This window comes from Stegodyphus dumicola, chromosome 9 (genome assembly GCF_044657685.1).
Source record: "Stegodyphus dumicola isolate Sdum_Otavi_A_Nest chromosome 9, ASM4465768v1".
Classification (NCBI taxonomy): Eukaryota; Metazoa; Arthropoda; class Arachnida; order Araneae; family Eresidae; genus Stegodyphus; species Stegodyphus dumicola.
Window position 1 is genome coordinate 150,185,781 of NC_140776.1, and position 22,149 is coordinate 150,207,929.

At 31.4% G+C, this 22,149-nt stretch overlaps 1 protein-coding gene across 1 annotated transcript in view; it reads right to left on the bottom strand.

Moving 5' to 3' along the window:
• The window catches only part of LOC118193238 (uncharacterized), a 275,294-nt gene that overhangs the window by 141,822 nt on the left and 111,323 nt on the right, over nucleotides 1-22,149 (bottom strand). The window contains exon 2 of the mRNA XM_085824224.1: nucleotides 6,679-6,766. Coding sequence (XP_085680350.1) covers nucleotides 6,679-6,753 — 75 coding nt within the window. The 5' untranslated portion in view covers nucleotides 6,754-6,766. The remainder of the gene's footprint in view (nucleotides 1-6,678; nucleotides 6,767-22,149) is intronic.

Consider the following 22,149-nt stretch of genomic DNA (forward strand, 5'->3'; position numbering starts at 1 on the left):
TTGTTTCTGTCTGTCTGGTTACTGTATTTTTTCCGAATTGGTTATACTATTAGAGGTACTGAAAAGTAGTGTATCTAAGATTTTTTTATCAACTGGCGGCCACTTGCCTATTTTCAGCATCGGCCAGAAATGGCGGCCTAAGACCAGAAATGGCAGCCATTTTATTTTGAAGGCACTTAATAGGCCACCACCGTTACCTCCTATGAGGAGACGGACAATTTACCTCCATGCTTTCTCCGAGATTCGAACCATGTCCGCAGTCGACTCTCCTAACAACTATACCGTCTGGGCGGAACTGTATCTAACATGCCATGATAGGATTTACAGCAAAACATCGTCCGCGAAATACTGTTGTGTGGGAAGAAAACGAAACTTTCTGATAGCACCAGAAGGGCGTAAAAGAGGGTTTTATATCAAACACAAAAACTGCATAGGCAAAAGCGACTGCTGAGTTTAATTTGCATCTATAGAATGCAGTTTTGACTCATACAGAGTGGAAAAAATTGCAGAAGCAGAACATTTACAACACAGCTGTTATAACGGGGACTAAAAACGTGAACTGTTGAATTGCGTCAGGAACATAAACCGAGAATTGCTAATCAATAGAAACAATGACTGCTTTCTAATGAGTCAGTCAACCTTCGCATTATTCCCTGGATCAGAACCAGAAGAATAGTAGAAGCTTATTATACAGATTATTTGTTTCCACCAATAGTGGTAGTGGTTTAACACTCACACTGCAGTTTGTAACAGGTCTAAAATGTTGCTTGCGTAACCGAGATGAGTGATCATGTCCATTTAAAAGTGTTAAACACTGCTTCTTATATGTAATTGTCTTTTCAACATAATATTGCCGAAGTTACATCATTGTCTATTCACGATTTGAGGAACATGAAGTTAAGCATCTCCCTCACCCCACACGGCCTGCACAATCACCAGATTTAAATATCATTCAACCGCACTGCAGTGAAAAATAGATTGAGATACCGTTTTCTTTCTTCAGCATCTCTCAAGGAAATGGATCAGTTTCTGATAGAGAATGGTATAAAATACTTATTACTGCCATTCAGAACTTGCATGCGTCCATTCAAAGAATTCAACCAGTTTTGAAAAACAGAAGCACAATAATGGATCATAATGTCAAATATACAATGATGGATCATAATAGTGCAATAGTTTCGGACGTCACAAGGTGAATATTAAACGGAGAATTCCGCACTTTTTTAATTTATCCGCAAGATAATCCTGTACATTTCTGACAACAGAAATGGCTAGGTATGAATAAAGTGATTGTTGTTATGTTTAGTCCAAAGGGGCTTTGTCCCTGAAGGACTATTGCTTTCGTTTTGCGATTTTGCGTTGAATCACTATAAATGTCCGTTTCACTTTTCAAACTATTGTCACCAGATGTTAGAGTCCTGCATTATATTTAAAGAAATTAAATGATGAAAAATCTGCATAAATGTGTATATATTTTTCGCATTGAGTTAAAATAACGGTACATAGAACCATCGAATTTTGAATGACGTCATCCTCCTACGAATATGGGCATATGGAAGACCAACTTTGAAATTTAGAATTTGTTTTATTATCGTTTTCACATTTTGTAAAACTTTAACGAATTTTTGATTAACAAACTCAAGGATTTCAAAGCGAGCCATGGTAACGTTGTACAGAAAAAATATTTTTATCTCCAGAGCGTGAGTCTCTGTATCGAAAATTCTAAAGATATGCTCGTTTTAAAACTATTTTGCGATATTGCTGTTGAACTGAATTTTATGGTTTAAGTGCGAAGAACGTGATATTTAATAAATAAATGTAACACACAAAATGTTAAAAAAACGCCCCTTTGGAAGTAATTTAAAATCTGAAACTTTTCATATTTTTTTTTTCTTTGTTAAAAGTGTACTTTTATTATATATACATGTTTTTGTTTATGTAATGATGATAACAAAATTTTGTAAGAATGAATAAAATGCAAACCTCTGCATATAGTTCTTCCCTAATTTCATTCAAGCTGTAATATACTACTTTAATACTTTGAGAAAAATACCAAAGTATTAAAATGCTATCTTATGCCATTTTAGTTTAAAAAGATAAATTAAAAAACAAATGTCGGAGCTTTAAAAACTGAAAATCTTCCTGAGTTTAATTACATTCGATAGTAAAAATTACGTTTTATGACTTGGTAACAGTAAAAATACTTTTTAATTTAATTACAAGCTCTTTTTCGATGTGTGAAATAATAATCTGAGGTTTTTTCGATTATAAGTTTTTTTTAACATAAAGAACAGGGGTTGTTGTTTTGAATTAGCAATAAAATCTTGATTGTTCCAAATAAATATCCAAACGAGTTCTTGAAACTTGATAACGCACATTCTTATTGCTGTTAATCACTGCGGATTTAATATTCATTCTACAGTTTCTGACTTCACTTCATTTATACTGATTTCATATCCATAATATCCATAAATTCGGCTAATGCGTATTAATTAATGACCTATGATTCAATATGTTTCTCATCCTTTAAAATTTATTCATTGCCACATCACTATCCAAAATTTAGTTCATGTCAAAAACCTCAATAATTAGTATTAAAAAAAAGATGTATTGAAGAATATATTTATTAAAAATATTTTTTCTCACTGAGATAAAAATTGTCTTCAGTAATAGTTATACATGGTGTCCCAAATAAAATACGTCCATATCGAATTTCATTGCAAAACGATTTTATAACTGTGTATGTAATAGGAATACCCATGTAACATATTTCATTGTGGGCACATCTAACACAAAGAAAAAACAAATCAAATTTACGTGTTGCTGAGTTCAGCTTGGGTATACCTTTATTTGGAACTTTTTCCGTAGTAAATTCCATAAATGAATTCTATCAATTAAGTATCACAGTAGAACACATAACATCCAAGTTATATTGACCAATTCTCAGATTTCAAAAAAGACCGTAAGTATTTGGATTAAAGACTTATGTATATGAAAAGTTTCTTTTATCTATATGGTACAATAATTTATATTATGGCTCCTTTCACTACTAGTAAATAGTGAATTACATATTATGTGAAAACTATAAAAATGCACATTCATGTAATTTTACTTCCTTATAAGAAGTAAAGGAACGTATTATATTCGCAAAAAATTTCGGGTATCCTATTTAGGAAAAAAACATCCATTTTGTCATCTCTCGATTCCATTTGAACGATGCTTTTGCATTACATCTGTAAGTACGGACAGAATAAAAGATTCTTTTTCCCACAACGGATTGTAAAATGGATTTGAAATGGATTCAGAAGGGATCTTTTCGTGGCATCTGTATGAACGTGAGTACGTACGGACGGACCTATGTATATATCTTGCATAACTCAAAAACGAGTAGCCTCAGAACGTTGAAATTACTATAACATGTAGATGTGCATCTCCCTTTTTGGTTGCAATCGGCCACACCAAAAGTACACACACATATATATATATATTTAAATAAATTTAAATTCTTAACAAATATGTATAAAAGTAAAAAAGCAAATTTAAATTCTAAAAAAAAAGGAAAAAGGCCAAAATAATTTAAAATAAGTTTTTAAAAAACGTGCAAACATGTAAAAGATTTAATTCTCGAACTAATCTACAATATCATTTAAATTCAGAAGCATAAGCAAATCAAGTTTTGGACAGAAAAATTTTAAAAAACTGGGAATTTAAATGTTATTGCTAATTAATTCACTAAATTAATAAAAATGAACTATTGTATTAAACTATTTAAGTTAATTAAACTAAATTATTCAGAGAGCGAGTTTAAAATAAAAACAAAACCATTAGAAAAAGAAAGTTGTTTTTAATAAAAGAGAAACAAACCAGTAATTAGCGCTAAAGCTGCTAAGTACAAACAAAATTGTTTCATAGGAATAAATTGAATTTAATTAAAAAAATTAAATTTAAATACATATTTAATTAAATATACTTTGCGCCATTGCTGCAAGGAATGAAATTTAAATTTAAACAAATTTAAATTCTTAACAAATACGTATAAAAGTAAAAAAGCAAATTTAAATTCTAAAAAAAGGAAAAAAGCCAAAATAATTTTAAAAAATGTGCAAACATGTAAAAGATTTAATTCTCGAACTAATCTACAATACCATTTAAATTAGCGCTAAAGCTGCTAAGTACAAACAAAATTGTTTTAATAGAAAGTTGTTTTTAATAAAAGAGAAACAAACCAGTAATTAGCGCTAAAGCTGCTAAGTACAAACAAAATTGTTTCATATATATATATATATATATATATATACTCACTCTGTTACTCGATTCGGTCAGCTCAACTCTGTTACTCGATTTACGCGCATATGCTGGTAAATTGTGCATTTTTTGCTTTCAAACTTTTATACCTTTAGTTAATATGCATGCAATAGTAGTAAAATTATCAACAGTTTAAAAGTTTATCAAGTGCGACTAAGCGTAACGAGCAGTCATTTGTTTACATTTGAAACGTAGAAGAATAATTAATTCAGTTTCTGCAACTTCAGTGTATTTTTGCTCAGTGGGACCAAAAGTAAACTTTCACTTTTGTGCACCGAAAAATCTGTCTTCTTGTCCGGTGACCGAATTGCGGGTTTTCGAGTGTTTTTAACTTGTCCGGTGACTGAATTAAAGTTTAAAAGGCCATACAAGGAAGTCATGTGGTGTTCACATCAGATTTTGTACTTTCTTAAAAAGTCTTTCACAGGTTTTGTTTGTTAATTTCGCAGTAGCCACAGCCAAAATTATTAGCAAATGTGAAGCCTGTGATAAAAGGCATCAGTATTAGAAATTACATGAAACTAAATTAATGAAACACAAAAATTTCGAATTTTAGGAAACCTGCAAATGATAATTTGAAACCAATACTACAAAATATACGTATTCTAACATGAAAGCTAGATTTAGAAATTTACACTTGAAAACTGAGCTTGTAAGACCAAAAACATACTAGTTAATAATACCTAGGCTAATTTTAATTGTACAGGAATGGATTTTTTTTCCTTTTGCTTAATTAGACTATGCAAATTAATTTTACTCTGATAACTCTTGTGAGGCATGCATAAAAAATAGAAGCTTCCTGCATTTTACTAAACGTCTCATATAATCAAAATGTCGTAACCGAAAGCCCTACCTTTAATCTGAAATCATTGATTGCGACTAAATGTTCATATGATATTTAATCGCACAATTTTTGGATCATCTTGCTCGTTTCGATGGTATTCAGATCATCTGTAAAAAAATTCTTGTATGTATTTTCTATACGATCTGTAAAATTATACTCAAAATGAAACTCACGGAAATTGTAAGAAATATAAATTATTCTCGCCTCAGATAGTAAAGGTTACATAAGTCGTATCCCCTACGAAACAAAAAGGTATAAATTGTAGGATCTATGAAAAAATAAAAATTATGTGCGGTAATAATATCTCGTGTTGTCGTTGTGCTCATATTTATTACAATAAAATTCCATACAGCTTATTCTCTTGTATAAAATTAATATAATTTATGAACAGTAATTTAATAAGACTTAGACAAACAGTATTCTAAGTCGTACCACCCGTAGCTCAAGTCACACTATGTTTAAAATTGGACAATTATAATAAAACTTTCTTATCTCAATTAATTTATTTATATTATTAATTACAAAGATATTTTTTACAAATTAATTACAACGATATTTTTAGGCCGCTAGGCTATTAGTCTCGAAAAAGCATTTTGCGTGGGCTCACTATAAATGGCTGCATCACTTTTCTAATTGTTGCCACCAAACATTATCGCTCTATATTATATTTAAAGAAACTAAATAATGAGGAATCTACATGAATGTCTGTATATTTCTCTCTTTGTGGATTAACAACGGTACCTAGAGTCATGAAATTTTGAATAACATAGTCCTCCATCCGAACATGGGTCCCTGGAAGCCCGCATTTAGAATTTGTTTTATTGTTTACTTCATATTTTGTAACGCTTTAACGAATTTTTAATTAAAAAAACTCAACAGTTTCAAAGCGAGCAGTGGCCAACACCGTAAGGAATGAAGCATTTTTATCTCCAGCGCGCGAGACTGTTGTCTGTCGAAAATTCTTAAGATATGCTGTTTTTAAATATTTTTATCCCAAAGGGGCGATAGACCAAATACTTTCGAAATGTGTATGTATGTGTAAATGGAGAAAAATAATATAGGAAAAGATATAAAAATCTGAAATGTTTCAGATTTTTTGTTTCATTTATTTATTTATTTATTTATTTCCATTTTCTTCTCACCTCCAGCGCATAAGTCGTATACTCATTCTTTGCATTTTAGGCACTGAATTTTATTCTCTTCAGGGCCTTCCTTCCAAATATGACAGAGAAATGAACACGATGTAAAATAATATGATTGACTAGGCGGTAACTGGTTTTGCCGGAAGAGGTGCAGCTAGCTTGATGTTACGCCTAATATTCAAAATATACGACTTAAGTGGTGGTACAAATTGCACAACCTTACCCTAATTGGGCAGAATAGTTAATCGATAGTTATAGTTAATCGATATGCAGAATAGTTAATCGATATCGATGATTCTATTGTGAATTTATCCCTTGCACATTATTCTTTTCAAACAGAAAAATAATATTTAGCGACATTCTATTTAATAGTAAATCATTTCTCACCTTCTTTAAGTTCCTGGTATCCCATTCTGTGGCTTGAAAACCATCCGCACTTCCAGATCTTTCCTCTAGTATCATTGCGGAGGCCTTTCTGAAATAAACATCAAAATAAAATAAATATAATGATACCTTGATAGAACAGTTTCATATTTCCACATATTAAAATGATAATATATAAATATCTTCGCCTACATTTAAACTTTGTAATGAATGTAATGAACTTAACGCACTAAATCATCGGCTTTTAAATGCGTTGATATTTAATAAGATTTGAATCTGTTATTCCTGGTGCTTTAATACGTTGACTACCATGAACGATTTTACGGAAGTCACATCCAGTTACAGTTGCAGTAAACTATCAGACAGTCAAAAATGTACATTTAATAACCAAAATGCAATAATATTAGTCTAATTTTAGCTGTTGAACTTGCAATATCCTAGCTAAATTAGATTTTCTTGTAAGCTAGAGTACAGAAAAACTGCGCAGCGAGTATTCGCTGAGATCTTATAAGTGACAAGTCCAAAGAAGAGTTAAATTACTCTTCATTCCAACTCAAAATAGATTAACAGATGGCTGTAAGCCTCCAGTTGGACTTTGGTTAAAAATAGAAAATATAAAACTAATCTAAGACTAAACAAAACAAAATATGTTAAAGCTTTCTGACTTTAAATTACACCCAAACGCCCGTTTTTTTTACCGTTTTGTGTGTTACCTTTATTTACTAAATATCATATTCTCCGCACTTAAACCATAAAATTCAATTCAACAGCAATATCACAAAATATTTAAAAGAACATATCTTTAGAATTTCCGCACCACAGTTACGCACGCTGGAGATAAAAGCGTTTTCTACTTCCTTGTACGAAGTGACAAGAAAGTATTGTAATCGCGAAAAACTTCAGACATCATATTTCAAAGAATATATCCATTTTGACCGCTATCGAATACAATTTAACGATATTTTTGCCTCACATTCGTATGTAAGGACAGAATAAAGGACTCTTTTCCCCCCAAAAAAAAACATTATAAAACTGATTTAAAATGAATTCTGAAGAGAAATTTTCGTGGCGTCTGTGCTTATGTACGTACGTACGTATGCACGTATCTCGCATAACTCAAAAACGACTAGCCTCAGAACATTGAAATTTTGTATATAGGATTGCTATAGCATTTAGATAAGCACCTCGTATTTTGGTTGCAATCGGCCGCACCAGAAGCATATAAATATATGTATATATATACATCCACTCTGTTACTCGGCTCAGTAATCTCAGTTTCTTTATTCTTATATGCCAGTTAAGGTTTTTATGCCTTTAATAAATCTGCATGCGATATTTTTAGAATTATTAACAATTTAAAAGTTGTTTAATTCACGCTAAGCCTTTTGCAATGGCGGCAATGTTTGTTTACATTTGAAACAGCAGAATAGTAGATTTGTTCCCAATCTAGAGAAAATAAGCTTTGCAAAAACAAAAATAACGCCTTCTTTTATTATTGTAAATTAAATCATGCTTAATCCATTCGGCAATAATTTGAGGAAAGGTTTTATGTATTTTTGCCTTATCCCGAAGCAAAAACTGAATTAATTGAATAAGAAATACTGAATCGTCTGTGAAAACTTTTTTTTTTTTTTTTTTTTTTTTTTTTGTTTGCTTAATTTCGAAGAAAGGTTTTATGTATTTTTGCCTTATCCCGAAGTAAAAACTGAATTAATTGAATAAGAAATACTGAATCGTCTGTGAAAACCTTTTTTTTTTTTTTTTTTAGTCCAAAGGGATTTGAATCCCGAAGGACTATTAGTTTCGTTTTGGCATTTTACGTCGGACTCATAAATGTCGGTTCACTTTTCAAACTGTTGCCACAAAATGTTAGAGTCCTGCATTATATTTGAAGAAATTAAATAATGAAAAATCTGCATAAATGTATGTATATTTCTCGTATTGTGATAAAACAACGGTACATAGAGTCATCGAATTTTGAATAACGTAATCCTCCAACGAATATGAGCATGTGGAAGACCAAATTTGAAATTTGAAATTTGTTTTATGATCGATTTCCTATTTTTTAAAACTTTGACGAATTTTTGATTAACAAACTCAAGGATTTCAAAGCGAGCAATGGGAATGTTGTGCAGAAAAAACATTTTTATCTCCAGCGAGTGAGTCTCTGTATCGGAAATTCTAAAGATATGCTCGTTTTAAAACTATTTTGCGATATTGCTGTTGCACTGGATCTTATGGTTTAAGTGCGAGGAACATGATATTTAATAAAGAAAGGTAACACACAAAATGTTAAAAAAACGCCCCTTTGGACGTAATTTAAAATCTGAAACATTTCAGTTTTTTTTTTTTTTTTTTTTTTTTTTTTTTTTTTTTTTGTTTGCTTAATTTCGAGGAAAGGTTTTATGTATTTTTGCTTTATCCCGAAGTAAAAACTGAATTAATTGAATAAGAAATACTGAATCGTCTGTGAAAAACTTTTTTTTTCGTTTGTTTGCTTAATTTCTTATATACATCGTTTTATATTTGTTATAGTATTTGAATAGAATATGTGGCAACGATTAGATAATTATTAAGATGATATAAATTTTGTGCATTGTGAGTTAAAAAATGAATGAAATTCAACGCTGTTAAGCGAACCCAGTTCCAGAGTGTCGCTATGGTAAATAAATATACTGAATTTTAAATAGTGCATTTATTCTATTGTGGTTTATGCGCTAATGACGAAATAAATTTAATTCAATCCAATAAGCGTCAATGAAATTTAAGAAAAAATGCGTATAATTTAATATGCAGTACAAGGAAGTCACGTAGTGTACACATCAGTTTTTTTTTTTTTTTTTTTTTTTTTTTTTTTTGTACAGTGTTGCCACTCTTGCTTTGAAATCGCTGAGTTTGTTATTGAAAAATTATTTAAAGTTTTACAAAATATAAAATATAGAATAAAACTAAAATTCCAGATTCAGGCTTTCAGATCCCCTTACTCGAGTAGGGGACTACGTTACTCAGAATCTGATGTCTCTAGGTACCATTAATTAAGAATTTACATGAATGTATGTATGTATGTATCTCGCATTGTGAAAAAACAGCGCTAGTATGAGCTATCAAATTCTGAATAACACAGTCCTCCATCCGAACATGGGCACCTGGAAGGCCGAATCTCTAATTTCGAATTTGTTTTATTATCTATTTCGAATTTTTTAAACTTTAAAGAATGTTTGATTAAAAAAACTCAACGATTTCAAAGCTAGCAGTGGCAACACATTGTGCGGATTAAAATATCTTATCTCCCAGCGCGCGAGACTGTCTGTCGGATATTATAAAGATACGCTTCTTTTAAATATTTTTAGCATGAATGCTCTCGATACGTATCTCTGTGAGTCAATGTAAAAAACGATCTTTTGGGAATAATGTCAAATCTGAAAGTTTTCAGATTTATTTATTTTTTATTATTGCTGCAGTGCTCTCTGTTTTGAAGTTTCTCTGTAAAATAAACTTCTCTGTAAAATTAAAATTCAGATGTACTTTCTCTGTAAAATTAAAATTCAGATGTAAATGAGAACTTTTATTACAATTCTGGATTCAGAAAAAACGAAAAATTAGCCTCGCGAAAAATGGTTCTAGAAAGATAATTAAAAGCAAACTTATGCATTTTAAAAATATACTTTAAGAATCATTTACTGAAAACAAAGAATCACTTTTCGGCTCAGAGCAAAGCAAGCAGGCTTGGACGACCACACATCACTGTGGAATTTCTCTTTCGATCCTTTTTCCACCCCGAACAGTTCAAAGAAGCCATTGAGCAAAAAGGGGGGAACGCATCATTTTCGCGTCAAGACAATGACCTCAAAGAGTTGGAATACTGTATATGAACCGCATGTCAGATATTTTTCGAAAACAGGGGCACTCACTTTCGTTGCTTTCAACCAACCCCCTGCTGGTGGCCAAAGCGGAACTAACCAAACGGTAACGTCTTGCTGGCAGGTGAGGATAAATGGTATATAATTCGAAAGACGGTATGGATCTTCTTCTTGGATTCTTCCGACATTTGATGCGAAGGGATATACGTAACTCTCTTGCCTATACGATGATTTCTTTTTTTGAAAACTCTGGGGGTTTATCTGGACATCTCTTTTATATAAGGAAGTGAATTGGAAGTCGAAGATCACGTACCTTAGACGTGCACTTACAAGCAAAGTATTTGGAATACTAATAGTTTCTTCGTAGCCAGAAGATGAAAAGAAGCATATTGTGGCGTGCACAAAAGTATTATTCAAAAGTTAAATTGCTTCAGGGTCTGCTTGATGGATAATGCGAATGAAATACTTGACATCTCGGCAACTCCCGTCTCTATCACTAAAACTTAGAATGCAGCAAAGCATGAATTAAGAACTTGACCAGAAGCATTTAATCTTTAAACCGACTATGGCTTCGAGTAAAAGAATTCAACCATTTTCAGCAAAAATGTTATTAGAGTTAATATTATATTATGAAGTCTGATTTATTAAATCGTTTAATTATTTTATATATGAGTTTATATCAAAAATTTATTATTTTAAATAAGAACGCTTGGCCTAACAGCTTCGTAAATATTACAGCAAAAAGCCGTAGCATGAAAGATAAATATGCAGCTGATGATAGTGCAAATTATAAGAAGCAGGAAAACATTAAAACTTATTTCCTCGAATTTAATTGGAGATATATTTCTCACATCAATTAATTCAGTTCTCAGTTCGTTACAAGGTAAAAATACATAAATACTCAAAATATCTTCATTTAAAATTGAAAAATATGGAAAAACATAAAACACCACATACAATTCAAACAATTAAGAAAACAATTTTCATAATTAAAATTAAAGATTCCACGGAAAAACAAGCAATTCGGCCAGCACGCAACAAGGCGGATTTTTCAATGAACAAAACTGAAAGTTTACTTTTGGTCACATTCGGCAAAAAGACATTGAAGGTGCAAAAACTGAGTTAAACCACTATTCAGCTAGGTTTCAAATGTAAACAATATGGCTATTCCGTTAGGGTTAGCCGCACATGAACAAATTTTTAAATGTTGATAATTCTACAACTATTGCATGCAGATTTACTAAAGGCATAAAAACCTTAACGGGAACATAAGAGTAACATAATTCAATCATTTTTACAGCAAAAAATGCTCAATTTACCAACTTATAAGCATAAAAAAACTGAGTTCATCGAGCCGAGTAACAGAGCGAGTATATATATATAGTTCTGGTGCGACTGATTTGAACCAAAAAGGAAGGTGCACAACTACCTGTTAAAGTATACAAAATTTCAACGTTCTAAGATTGTTAGTTTTTGAGTTATGCGAGTCTAGACGTCACGGAAAAAAATCTCTTCTGAATCCATTTTATAATCCGTTTGGGGAAAAAGAGTCCTTTATTTTGTCCTTACGTATAGATGTCACGCAAAAACATCATTAAATTGCATTCGCTAGCAGTCAAAATGGATATTTTTGATGAAATATGATACCCGAAATTTTTCGTGACTACAATGCTTCCTTTACTTCGTACATGGAAGTAAAAAAGGAAGCAAAATATCCTGTACATTGCATTCCCTCTTTCTTGTACACATGAAAAAAAAATATTTCTGTTATTTAGAGTACTTCGCAAAGAGAAAAGATGAAACTCATTTTTTGTATGAGCAGTGAGCGATATATAAATACTTCAGAAAAATTAACATCAAGAATGGAAAAAATAAACATAATTTCTTTTCCCTGCAAACAATGAAAAACGAAATATGATAAAGGAGCCATTAATAAGAAGAGAAACTACTGGAAACAGAGTGAAAGAAATTTAACGAAGACGCGTAAGTACAGAAACAAAGAAAGATAAATCAAATATTCTCTGGCTATTTATAATTAAGACACATGTGAATGTGAAAAGTAATTTATGGAAGCCTAGCAATCACCAGTTTCTTTTTCATATTTGGTTGCATTATACCCGAACGAACATCCAATGGTTCATACTCGTAATTACTGCGGAAAGAAATAATATTATACATTTGAGTTTCTGTATTTCTTGTCTCATAGCCTGTTGTCATTTGACATGCATTTAAGATCTTAATCGGTTTTTTAAAAGAATACTTAATGTGATTCCTGTGGGAAGGCACTCTGAAATGTAGAACTATTAAAAGAGATAAAAGCATTAGAAAAATGGACCTGAATAATAGACCTTTTAATAACTTACTTATTCGCCATATCAAATTTCCCATTTACTGTCACAGTTTAGTACAATGTAAATTACAAAAGTACAATTAATTGCACAGTGAAATTCAACAATATGCCAATGAACAAATTGTTTTCTTTTGAAAATTTAATAAAAATAATAAATAAACTTAAATATTGTTATATGCGTATGCGTAAGAGGTTGAATGCACACAGATCCGACGATTGTTTGATAAAATGTATTTTCCCTAAAGAAACATTTTACAATTCTGAAACTTTTGGCAAATATACTCATACAGCTCTTCTCAGTATAATAGAGCACAATCAGGAGTTACTACTTCAAACTACTAAGAACACTAAACACATTACGATGCAAAGCGCATCTCAAAAGCGAAGCTCGCACGGAGATCTCTCAATACTCCGAACTCAACAACTGAGAACTGGATCATGGATCATCACTTTCTAGTTTCAACTACTACGTATAGTCGATTTAGTTTATTGCCTTAAGTCCAGTCACGGTATTTTTTTCCAATTATGGTGCAATCGCAATTTACACCCAAAGACGGCGTTGTTATTTTGGCAAAGTCAAGAGTTCAAAGCTATATTCGTGAATTCATAAAGTTCTTATCAGCGAGTGAATTGAGCACTGCAGTCTTAAAGTCTCGAAATTCAGTCTCTAATCCATATATACACTATTTACACAGTCTTTCAGATATGCAGATTGTTGAGACTTGCGATTCCTTGACCACGTGACGTGAACCAGCTAATGGGAAAGTTTCTTCCCGAAATTAAGATTAAACTAGTCTTCAAGGCAAAATCTTGTAGAAATTTAAATGCAGGTACTTGAGTTATTTAAATAAATTCCTTTAATAACTGAGAACTGATGTTCTCTCTAGTCATATATAGTTTTCCCCCGGCCGTCGAAAAATTTCGGGTACCTTCGATTTCATGAAATTGCTGAAAGGCATCTGCAGTTACAGTTACATATAGAACCGGACACAGTTACAGTTACTTATAGGAATGAGACAATTTACGGTCATTACAGGGGTCAGACAAAAATATCCCCAAATCATTGCCAAATTTGGCGACGTTTGAGGATTTCTTGCCAAATATAGGGACAAAAATTAGTCGCCAAAACCCCTACCGGTTTGGCGACATCTCACCAATTTAGAGAGATAGCAATTTAACTCATTGTTAGATGAACTTGCCCTTTTATTTTTCCGGCTGAGCTCCGAGTTCTTGAGACCTTTCATGTTACCTTACAAGCAATACTACATGTAATTTCTTTGATATTATTTACATGAATGTGAGTATCAGAAGTGTAACAACTCAACACGATTGACAGTTTCGCAGACAGACAGATGATGGAAAATAAGAGAACTGCGCGCGCTTCGACCAAGACTTAATGATGAGGCAACGAAGATACAACCTATCAATCTTCCCCCCCCCCCACACACACACACTTTTTTTTTTTTTTTTTTTCATTTGTAAATAGTCACTAATGTAACTCCACCAACAGCTAAATTAAATAATTTAGTCACCTAGATGTGTTTCGTCTGTCTAGAAATCTCCAAGATGCCGAGCTTACATTTATACAAAATTCGTAACAGTATTACATAAAAGGAAATTACCAATTTTACTTAACAGGAATGATTAAACAGGATTAGCATAAAATCGCTAAATTAATAGCTCCAAACCTTTAAAGCACAAAACTTCACAAATTTTAGATAAATTTTATTCCATATTAGTCAGAGATTACTTAATTTTCATAAATCCCGCATTAAATTTAAAATAATAAAGTTGCAATATAAGTGCTAGCATTTTAACGTTTTGAGTGTTACCTTTATTTATTAAATATCATGTTCTTTGCACTTAAACCATAAAATTCAGTTCAAGAGCAATATCGCAAAATAATGTTAAATTAAGCATATCTTTAGAATTTCCGATATACACAGTCTCGCGAGCTGGAGATAAAAGTATTTTTTTTTTATATATAACGTTGCCATTTCTCGCTTTTAAAGCATTGAGTTTGTAAATCAAAATTCGTTAAAGTTTTACAAAATATAAAATCTATAATAAAACAAATTCCAAATTTGGGATTTGAGATGCCCATATTCGCAGTAGGATTTCGTCATTCAAAATTCGATGGCTCTATGTACCATTGTTTTATCACAATGCGAGAAATAGACAATCATTTATGCAGATTTTTCATTATTTAATTTCTTCAAATATAATGCAGGATTCTAACATTTTGTGGCAACAGTTTGAAAAGTGAACCGACGTTTATGAGTCCGACGCAAAATGCCAAAACGAAAGCAATAGTCCTTCGGGACTGAAATCCCTTTGGACTAAAAAAAATTGCCAAGTAATAAAATTCTTCTTATGGAACGAATAACATAACATTTTTTATTCTGTAAACAACTAGAGTTAAAAAACACTTTGGCGATTAACACTTTGGTTCTTATCCACTGATATCAAATGATTTCAGATTTTTATAGCCTTTCACTGTAAAACTGAACTTTATAAAATTTTTATGAACTAAGTTGGCTCGCTAGTAATAAAGTGGTAATAGTCATAATAGTAATAGTCGGTGCTGAAATCTACTGAACATTCGTAATTCGCTTCTTCACAAAACGGCTGCTGGTTTTAGGAGAATTTTTTTCCCATGTTAAGCAAATGTGAGCCATTTTCCCTTAGTCATCCATTACGTTTAAATCAGATATTTCTCACATGCGCATCACAATCAGATAACTAACCAATTACTATAAACTATTTTGCATGTTGCGTTTTTGTTTACTTCTAATTCCATTAAATAATCACTCACTTTATGATAGTATGAAACGTAAATGTTGAATAAATAAATACTATACTTAAAAATATTCTTTCCCAAATATTCTTCCTTTTTAATGTATTAGATTATTGCTTTCTTCAAAACAGTCAATCACGAATTTATCAGTCTTCCACAGAAAACAATTCTCATTTCAAATTAGCTTCTGTAAATTCTCGGTGTAAAAATATTTCAAAATGATCAATTCTTTTCTTGGATTCGCCTGCTTATTATCTTCTTCGTGACGACTTCGCACCACATCACTTCTTTCACTTTTTCGCTAATTATATCTTTTAGAATAGTGTTTCGAAGGAAAAAAAATCACTAAGATTTCTAGTGATGACAATGACCTTAAGATTCGAAGCTACTTAAAACAGCGAGAAAACGACAAGTGAAAATGGCAGCTTTCTCAATACCAGATTTTCAGCTTAAACAGTGGTAGAAACTTCAAGAAATAGTGAATAACCTTCAGATTTATACCGATGACTCAAATGCTGAAATTTTTGAACCCCTGTGAACTTTTCCGTGTGCGCGTGAACTTCCAAAGAACAGCCAGTTTGAAATAGAAAGTTCTTGTTTTGCTTTTCTTTTTATTCCTTGTTTAAAGAGGTAAGTTAAAAAGTGGCAGAAAATAACAGCCGTTCGCGTCAGCAATTTGTCATGTTGCTTGAATAGGTGATGTTAACAATGCACGAAGGATTCGTGTCTACTTTTGCGGTGTAAAAAGAAAGGGATTGAACAAAAATTAACCTGTCTCTTTGGCTTCAGTGTATTTTTAGTTTTTTATTTGAATAAAAAAAGCGTGCAGAGTTCTAGTTCATTCTTGTTATAACACTGTTCGATGTACTGTGATTTCCGATGTTATATAATAGATGTTGCCTAAAATCCAATGAAAAACATCCTGTTTCCGGAGTAATACAGAAATAACAACTAAGGAGTTATTCTTGTACCATCAAATGTATGATAATGAAGAACACTATCTTTAAAACACCGCATTTAATCGACTTCGTTATTCCATTCGAAAATTTGAGAAATTCCATTTATAACAAGTACTATGTAATGATATAAATCAGTAAATTCCTTCTCGAGTAAGTCTGAAAAATTTATAAGTATCGAATATTTTGTTCTTAACTTATTTAAGATTAATAATCAATGTTTACCATTTTTGCGGAAAGAAAACGCTGAATCACATAAAAAGTCACTTTTTATTTTTTATTTACTGAATTTTTCTCCTTACTTCCATGCACGAAGTAAAGTACATTAAAAATGTATTTAAAATGGATTCAGAAAATATTTTTTCGTGACGTATATATCTATCTCTCAGAACTCAAAAACGAGTAGCCTCAGAACGTAGAAATTTTGTATATGGGACTGCTTTAACATGTAGTTGTGCGCCTCACCTTTTTGTTGCAATCGCCCGAACCAAATATATGTGCATATATATAGAGAGAGATAGACATAGATATATATAGATACATATATACCCACTCTGTAACTCTGCTCGATGAGCTCAGTTTTTTATTTCTTATATGCTGACAAATTGTGCATTTTTTGCTTTAAAAATGATTTAATTATGTTGTTATTATGTTCTGTTTGGGATTTTTATACCTTCAGCTAATCTGCTTGCAATAGTTGTAGAATTATCAACAATTTAAAAGTTGTTTAAGTGTAGCTAAGCCTAACCGAGCAGCCATTTGTTTACACTTGAAACTTAGCAAAATAGCGAATTAAGTCAGTTTCTGCACCTTCAGTGTCTTTTCGCCGAGTAAACTTTCAGTTTTGTTCACCGAAAAATCTTCCTCCTTGCCCGCTGGCCGAATAGCTGTTTTTTGCGTAGAAATCATTTTAATTGTAATGTTTTAAACAGTTTTAACTGTATTTGGTGTTTTATGTTTTACTATAGTTTTCAATTTTTAGTGAAGAATTTAAATTTCAATTAAATTATTTAAATAAAAATTTGTCTTCCTGTCCGTAGAATGAATTGGTTGCTTAGAAACTCTAATTTTAATTGTACATTTGTTTTTTAACTGTTTTGAACTGTAATTAGTGTGCTAGGTTTTTCGGTATTTTACAGTTTTTAATGAAGACGCTTTGAGTTTTTATTGTACTGTAACGTATTTGCGTTGCTACGGTACCAACATAATTCCACTAAAAAATGTTAATTACCGCAGACGATTATCGGCAAAGAATATCCGCAGACGATGCGCGCGCTTAAAAATGTTTTTCCAGTTATTCTGTAAGTTTTGACTAATAAAGTTGTTCGTTCAAAAATAGCGAGAGTTCTTTAAAACTTCATTACAGTATTTTTGCCTTGCCGCGATGTGAAAACTGAATTGCGTGATAAATATATCTCTAATGAAATTCGAGGAAATAAGTTTAAATAAAATGCAGCAAAAAATGTGTATAATTTAATCAGCCGTACAAAGAAGTCACGTGGTGTTCACATCAGATTTTTTTATTAAGAAAAACTTATAGACAAGTATTTAAAAAAAATGAAAGCTTGTTGCATTTTATTACGAAGATTTTGAGCAAAATACAACTGTGATATATGAATAAATTGCAATATTATCACTGTCATGTTTGACTACTTCCATGGCTGACAAAAATGTTTTTTCTGTAATAACGATCCATATCCACTTATTTATCTCTAAAAGAATTCCAGACATTTTTATTGTAATTTTATAGCTTCTTTAGTATCTGTTATTTTCTTTTTATAGCTTTTAAGCAAATTGTAGCTTAATGAAGTAAGAATGAGCTTGCAAAATATATTTTGGTTGGCATTTAATTTATTTAACAAATAAAAATTTAATATTTTCTTATCTAAAGAACTTTTGCTTAATATTTTGTTATTATATCTAAATTTAAATACTAAAATATTGTTGCGTGCGAGCGGGTTCGTAATAAATTTGATGTACACAGATCCTATGATAGGTTGACAGAATTTATTTTATCAAATAGAACGCTTCACAGTTCCGGAAGTGTCAACAAAAATAGTCGCATAACCTTTCACAGAATCATAGAGTACAATCAGTAGTTACACTACAAACTACTAAGAACGTTAAACACAACGCAGTGCAAAGGACATCTAGAGAGCGAAGCTAACCCGGAGATATCTCAGTACTCTGAAATGACGCTGAACTAACAATTAACAACTAACAAATAATCCAATTAATGTGTCTTTGAAGCAGTATATACAAAAATAAATTGACAAAACCTACAACAATACAACAATTGAGAGAAAAACTATTACTCCTGAGATATCCGCAGCTCCGTGCGAAATGTGTCAGCGTATTCTTCCAAAAACTATATGGTCAAGACTCCCCAAAACACTAAAGCAGACACCTTGAAGAGAGTAATTTTAAAATTTAAATTATCCTTTAAAATAAATGCTCGATAAGATAATTTAACTATAATTCCTATTTGATACCCAAAAATGAAAAAAAAATTATATCTGATTCTGTTCAAATTATAATTTTTAAGTAAACGTAATTAGAAAGTTCTGTCCTACCAACTAAATAATTTAGCTGCAGCTTAAACATTATTTTATGGGAAAAGTAGAACCTAATCGCAAGACAAAGTAACGAAGGATGCTATGGAAATAAAAGTGACATAAAATCCATATTAAGATATAACTATCTATACTGATGAAATGATGTTTATTGACTCCTTCCCAGCTGCATAATTTAATGATTGCAGTTTTAGCTCTTCAGTAGGCTGGTCGATACTGGAACTTTAATGAGTTTCAGCAACTTTAGCAAATACCGAAAAGCGTGCCCTCGTTTTAAAATACAAATTGTCCTTTTTCGTTAGCTTTTGGAAAAATCGAATCATCTCCGCAACCGTGGATATTCCGCAGCGAATTTCATCAGCATTGGTAGCTCATAACTAAAATTCCAGTATTTTATTAACGATAAAATATTAATGCAACCGTTTAGAGCGAATCGATCGAACTTGGGGACATCAGTTGGGATTTTATTTAAAAAAAAAAAAAAAAAAAAAAACTTCTTCATTTTATATATAACGAGCAATATCATATTGAGAAATGACAGATTTATTAATGTAATCCTCTTAGGCCTTTCAGAGTGTATTTCGAATGTATCCTTTTGAGTTATATTGCTGATTATATTAGTCTGATTATATTATTATATTATTAGTCTTGATTATATTATTACTGATTATATTATTAGTCTGATTATATTATTATAATGTTTCATCAGTGTATATATATATATATAAATATGTGATGTACCAGCTTTAGTCGTAGCTTAAATTATCAGATGATAAGTTTTAAAAAAAAACAGGATCCATTTATTATTATTCAGGAGAAATAGCAGTTACAAAATCAGATATCCGGAGTAAATAAAAAGAATTACTAATAATTTTTTGTATGAAGTTTACTGCATCGTGACATTTAAGAAAAAGCCCCGATATTCTTTTGCGAGTCCTTTTATAGCCTCTGGAAAGGCGGAGCTTCCAAAAAATGACGTCAGCCAATACAGTTCGCTTTAAATATTTCTAGAACAATCTATAACTGTACGTGTAGAAAAGGCGGGAAAAACAACTTGACTACGGGGCTGTGGATTTAATTCCGCGTACTTTCAAATAAGAGAACGTCGCCATTAAAAATGAAAAGAACATACAGTTAGAAATTTAAGTGTATTCTTGACTATGGAAGTTTATTATTACAAATATATTAGTATATTGTTTCATCAGGTATTTTAGCTGTTAATTAATCACAAATTTATCGAACTTATTTTAGGAAAATAACTTGTATTACATATTTTTTATATTTATTTCAAAGTTACTGCTGAAATTTAGAATACTTAAAAATATGTGAATGAATACACGCAAGATTAAATTCTAACTTTAGTTTTTAATAACACCCTGCTTAAGACTCCAATTTTAATGCTATTAGTTTCCTACATAAAACAACAACTACTGTACAATAAATCTTCCTGAATTGTTTCATTTCACGACTAATAATTGCCATGTCAAAATTTACGTAAACCAAATCTTAATCAACCAATAGGAAGTGGAGCAATATTTTGCTATTATCAATTTAGTACCCATATTGTATGCCACGCATTATTCTCAAGTTTCTGTATGCTGCTATTACGTTGTCTATTATTTCTCTTTCCTACTCGAATTACATTAACATAAATTTGAAAAAAAAATACACATGTCATTACTGAAGAACGGAAGCACATGTCAAGTGGTATGCTTGCTTCAAGAATGTGTCATCAAAGACAAAGAAGTGTTCAATTGGCTTCGTATTCATGTTTTACATCCCCGCACAAAATTTTCATTGTTATAAATTTATTAGGAGTTATTTGAAATACATTTTTAAGTTTTATAAAGATAAGCTATGTACATTTTCATTATTTCCTTTATAAATTATTGAGTATCCCTCAACATTATGTTCAATAATTTTTAAAGAAAATGCTAGGTTACGAAAAATTATAAATAATAATTTATAAGCGAATTTTGTAAACTTAATAAGCGAATTTTGTAAAGAGTTAATAACATTCATCATCAAAATGTCGGCACATAATTTGGCATTTGCAAATGTTCCTGGATTTTACATTATTTGCATTAGCAAATCTATACATAGCAAATAACTGTATATCCAAGAATAAATCTGACTAGAATTCCACAGTCTCACACATCATGCAGGATGTTATCGGACAAAAAATATAGCAATCTACCAACCTAATTCACAAGCACTAGACATAGACAATACGATACCGGTAGTTTTGGATGCAATTATAGCTACCGTCGTCATTGATTCATAGTGCCTTTAACAGCTTTGGCCACCAGGTGCCATACAGGTCGGCCACCCTCTCAATTTCCAGCGCCAGACTCCTGATCTGGGCCATCCCGATAGAAATCGCTTGGTTAAGGGTGGACGGTCACACAACAACGGCATTGAAATTGAATTTCAAGGCATTGGCAGACCAGAGTCGCAGTACCCGTTCCACAGATCGAAAGACCAGATGGCGTCCTATCCGATAAGACGTGCCTAAAATAGTAAAGAAATCGAAATATGTGGCTAGGTAATTTATCCGTCGCGCTCTATTAACCCATTGTTTATTTTATTCACAATTGGGTGTTTCGGTTTCCCTCGTCGTGAGGTGGACTATTGATCTTCAATGGATCAGGGCATGGCTGCAATCCACTGTTTAGACGGAAGCACGTGTTGTTTCCGTATTTATGAATCAATATCCGTTAAGCAAATGAAATTTATTTACGTATATAATTAGGCTTTTATCTTTTTTAGTTTTTTCATTAAAACAATAGCTTTTTATAGGAAATAAATAATAATAAGATAATTTGTTGCAACATTAAAATAAATATTTAAAATGGAAAATTTGCTGGAAAAAGTTCAGCTAGCTCACCTTTTCTTTGAACTGGAATTCCTTTTAATGGGCTTTTTTTATTGGCTTGAT